We start from the raw sequence: 5,019 nt of genomic DNA, 5'->3' as shown, positions 1-5,019 counted from the left end.
GATTAAGCGATCCAATAGAATAGTTGAGTGAGTAAAATGAACCTTTTTCATTTTTTTTTGTCAAGAAACAATTGTTCGTTTATTTTAAAATGACCGCAAATTGCGTGGAATAGCCAAAAATAACTATGCGGATTGGATCTACTTATTATTATTACAAAACTTTAAACGAGATTATTGTATGTGCTTAAGGTGTAATCCATATAAACTTGAGACTAAGGGTGTACTCTTTAAATTGAGGAATGAAACGGCTAATTGATCACTCAATCATAAAAGACATGTTTAACTTATGGAACAAATGTCTTACTCTATATTCCACGCAAGGATATGCTTGTGGGCCGGGGGGGGGGGGGGGGAGGAGAAGAGGACACCTATGTCGGCAGGCCTGTTTCTTGATTGCTAGTAAGGGTTTCATCGGGATTTTAGCCGATGAGTTATCTAGACGGTGCATCGGCTTACAAGGATTGCATACATATTGGATTTAGCCGATCGTAACAAAGGTTTCATTGTTTAATCCAATCTTGTGGATTTTATTACATCGGACCTCCAGCCGATGTATGCTTTAACCTTCGAATCAATGCTTATTTTATCATATTGATAGCCGATTTGTTTCTATTAGATTATATTGTTATTTTATTACATCATCATCAGCCGATTGTCTTTATATCAAATTGGCACAAATTGGCACGCCTGGTGGGATCATGAATTTTATATCCACATGTCTGAAGAAATCAATGCCAAGATCATGGTCACGGTGGAGAATTTAACGGAGGAACACTAGTGCAAAGAGTTGTTTGTCCAGATCCTCGCACATTGTTACCCTTGCAAACTTTTTCAGGTTCCATACCCTAACCCGTCGTATGCGGTTTGGCGAACATGTTCTTATCCAATTAACCTTCGACTTTCCTCTCGTGAGTTTTTCCGACCCGTCCTAAAAAAGCACTTCCTTTGTTTATCAAGCACCTCTAAGGATTCCTTGTTGACCTTGAGTGTTGTTAGATTAGGAGGTATATTGGTTGTGAAGGAAGCACAGCTTTGACCAAAATCGTGCACCCTACAATTGCTATATTACTTCCCCGCCAGTTGGCAAGACCCCCTGTTTGAGATATGCCTTGCGGTGTTTCGTGACTACAACCGGTCGGCGGAGTGCCCACGAGTTATTCGAGTGTGTTGAGCAATGAGAGTTTCAAACTTATCCATGCTCGTTTTTTACGCGCACGCTTCCTGAATTTCTAAACGGTGTATCTTTTTTTTTTAAAAAAATATAATTCTATAGAAAAGTTGTTTTAAAAACCATTTCTGTCCATTTCAAAGTTTTTAAGCTGATACTTAATTAATCATGTACTACAACATATTAATCCATTTTAAAGTGTTTAAGCTGATCATGCACTAAAATATATTAATCCATTTTAAAATTTTAAATTAGTATTTAAATATGTACTAATCCACCGCTCTATTTTACGTGTAACTGCTGAACAAAGCCTTCGTAACTTTCCGAGGCTAGTCCAATTGCCTAGCCGTGGCGTTTGACTTTTTGAGCAATCGTGCGTGTGAGCAATCCGCATGCATTGTGATTCGAACAAAAGCAGGCTGTGTTTAGATCACGCCAAAATTAGTAGTTTGGTTGAAATTGAAACGATGTGACGGAAAAGTTAGAAGTTGATGTGTGTAAGTACGTTTTGATATGATGGAAAAGTTAAAAGTTTGAAGAAATATTTTGAAACTAAACACGGCGGTAGTCAAGTAGATCTCCCCAATTTGCTAATCAGCTTTAATTATATAGCTTTCGAGGGTAGTCCCTGTTTTCGTTTTTTTTTGGATTATAGCTTTCGAGGGTAGTTCCTATTTTCGTTTTTTTTTTTGGATTAAGCTAGATATGTTCTATTCCTAACTCTGGTATGTTTAGGGCCTATTTAGATCTCTGGTAAAATTTTTCACCATATCACATCAAATATTTGGACACATGCATGGAGTATTAAATATAAAGAAAAAATAACTAATTACACACATTGCGTGTAAATTGCGAGACGAATCTTTTAAAGCTAATGCTCCATGATTTGACAATGTGGTGCTACAGTAAACATTTGCCAATGATGAATTAATTAGGCTTAATAAATTCGTCTCGCAGTTTACAAGCGGATTCTGTAATTTGCTTTGTTATTAGGCTACGTTTAATACTTTAAATGTGTATCCGTATATTTGATGTGCCACACCAAAACTTTAACCTATGGATTTACCCCCTTAATGTCAGCCACTTCACAAACAAATAGATGTTTTCATAAGGTGGTTTAATGTCAATTTCATAACATAATACTACCATTGAACTTAAACTTGATTGGGTCATTGTCCGGCAAATTGGATGACTATTACAACATAAATGTGATTCATCACCTCTAACTATTTCAGTTAGAGATATGTGCATGTTAAGCCGAAATTAGTGTGGAGTCAACGCCAGCGGGATTGGGGTGGCGGCTAGGAAATTGCTCCCTTGTTTCATATCACAAGTTATTTTACTTTTTTTTTCTTAATCAAACTTCTTCAAGTATAACTAAATTTGTAGAAAAATATACTTAAATTTTCAATACAAAATATATGTATTATCAAATATATTTGATGTTAAATTTAATGACACTAATTTAGTGTTGTAAATATTTCTAATTTTTTATATAAACTAAGTAAAAAGTAAATTTTGATTAAGAATGACTTGTAGTATGAAACGGAGAGAGTAGGATGGACACAAAGTATACGAGTGAAATTAAATCTGACGAATTAATGCTGAATTGTAGCTGCATCAAGCCATCAACTCATACACCTATATAAGAGCCTGGCACCATGAAAGCTCTAGGCAACTCGTGCACACTCCAATCACAAGAAATTTCCACAAACTATGGAGCTCGCACCAGCGCTCTCGTTGAGCATGGCCATGTCTTCGTGGGTCGCCACCATCGTCACCCTCCTCATCGGCGTCGCCGTGGCTTCGTTGCGTGGCCGCCAGCGCCGGACGAAGGCGCGGCTGAACCTCCCGCCGGGGCCGCGCGGGTGGCCGGTGTTCGGCAGCCTCGGCGCCCTGGCGGGCGCGCTCCCGCCGCACCGCGCCCTGGCGGCGCTCGCGGCGCGCCACGGCCCGCTCATGCACCTCCGGCTGGGCTCGTTCGACGCCGTGGTCGCCTCCTCCGCCGGCGCCGCCAGGCTCGTCCTCAAGACCCACGACGCCGCCTTCGCCGACCGCGCGCGCACCGCCGCCGGCGAGCTCGTCGCGTACAACTACAAGGGGATCGTGCACACCCCGTACGGCGCCTACTGGCGCATGGCGCGCAAGCTCTGCGCCACCGAGCTCTTCTCCCCGCGCCGCGTCGACTCCTACGAGCGCATCCGCGCGGAGGAGATCGGGGCGCTCGCCCGCGACCTGTTCGGCCGCGCCGGCCGCGCCGTCGCCGTGCGGGAGCGCCTCGCGAGCGCGACGCTGCGGAACATCCTCCGCATGTCGGTCGGCGACAAGTGGTCGGGCGTCTACGGCAGCGCCGACGGCGAGGCGTTCCGGCGCACGCTCGACGAGGCGTTCGAGGTGTCCGGCGCGGTGAGCAACGTCGGCGAGTGGGTCTCCTTGCTGGGGTGGCTCGACGTGCAGGGGTTTCGCCGGAGGATGAAGCGGCTGAGCAAGATGTACGACCGGTTCCTCGAGCAGATCCTTCACGAGCACGAGGCGAGCATGGCGGCCGCCGGTGACGGCGGCCAGCCCGCGGCGGCGGCGTGCGACCTCGTCGACGTACTTCTGCAACTCTCCGGCGAGGAGGAGGAGGGCAGCGCGGGCGCGGGCGCGGACTCGGAGGCGAGGCTGACGCGCGACGGCGTGAAGGCGTTCATCCTGGACATCATCGCCGGCGGCACGGAGAGCAGCGCGGTGGCGATGGAGTGGGCGATGGCGGAGCTCCTCCGCCGCCCCGACGCCATGGCCGCCGCCACCGACGAGCTCGACCGCGTGGTCGGGACGGCGCGGTGGGTGACGGAGCGCGACATCCCCGACCTCCCCTACGTCGACGCCGTCGTGAAGGAGGCGCTGCGGCTGCACCCGGTGGGCCCGCTGCTAGTCCCGCACCACGCCATGGAGGACACGGTGGTCGCCGGCGGCTACGTCGTCCCCGCCGGCGCGCGCGTGCTGGTGAACGCGTGGGCCATCGCGCGCGACCCGGCGTCGTGGCCCGACCGCCCCGATGCGTTCCTGCCAGAGCGCTTCCTCCCCGGCGGCGGCGCCGCCGCCGCCGGATTGGACGTGCGCGGGCAGCACTACGAGCTGCTGCCGTTCGGGTCGGGGCGGCGGGTCTGCCCGGCGACGAACCTGGCGATGAAGATGGTGGCGCTGGGCGTGGCGAGCTTGGTGCAGGGGTTCGCGTGGCGGCTGCCGGACGGCGTGGCGGCGGAGGACGTGAGCATGGAGGAGCTGGTCGGGCTGTCCACGCGCCGGAAGGTGCCGCTCGTCGCCGTCGCCGAGCCCAGGCTGCCGGCGCATCTCTACGCCGGCACCGCCGCATGAGCGTCGCCGTCGGCGAGCGAGCGAGCGAACGTAAGCTACGAATAAGTGGGTCCAATGCAAGTGAAGGAAATAGTATCACACGTGTGGTGCACGTGTGTGCCACGTCTGATATATTGATCGATTTTTGCCACCTGACCTGTGGCTGTGAACGCATGCATCAGTGGGTCAGTGTGTACGATATTTGTACGTGATATGATTAATTTATCATCATTTGTATAAAATCGTATCGTAGTTTACCTTTGCTTATCATCAGTTCGAACATTAATCTATTTCGGACCGTTGTCTAGGTACTACTCCTAGACAACGTGACGGAGTAATATTTAACTGAAAGACTCCTCTCCACTCAATAACTTTTTGGATGGGCCAGATCAATTTTTAGGACTGTCGTCTACTCCTACTTCGCTAGCACTAGCAAGACTTGCAGCAGAGAGGTGCCTGGCCTCACGATGGTTGAGGTTATGATCATTGGTGCGTGGGTCCCGCCGTCCTAA

The 5,019-nt window shown here is 49.4% G+C and overlaps 1 protein-coding gene across 1 annotated transcript; it reads left to right on the top strand.

Moving 5' to 3' along the window:
* Positions 1-2,736: 2,736 nt before the first annotated feature.
* LOC4333585 (dimethylnonatriene synthase) lies at positions 2,737-4,774 on the top strand. Its single transcript, XM_015773903.3, has one exon. It carries the CDS (start codon positions 2,885-2,887, stop codon positions 4,526-4,528), a length of 1,644 nt encoding a protein of 547 aa, XP_015629389.1. The 5' UTR covers positions 2,737-2,884; the 3' UTR covers positions 4,529-4,774.
* The last annotated feature ends 245 nt before the right edge of the window (positions 4,775-5,019 follow it).

Source organism: Oryza sativa, chromosome 3, assembly GCF_034140825.1.
Source record: "Oryza sativa Japonica Group chromosome 3, ASM3414082v1".
In the NCBI taxonomy this organism is placed as follows: Eukaryota; Viridiplantae; Streptophyta; class Magnoliopsida; order Poales; family Poaceae; genus Oryza; species Oryza sativa.
This window is presented reverse-complemented; position numbering and strand designations above follow the sequence as displayed.

Excerpts from the sequence above, each read along its gene's own strand:
- LOC4333585 (XM_015773903.3), top strand. The coding sequence starts at position 2,885 with ATGGAGCTCGCACCAGCGCTCTCGTTGAGCATGGCCATGTCTTCGTGG.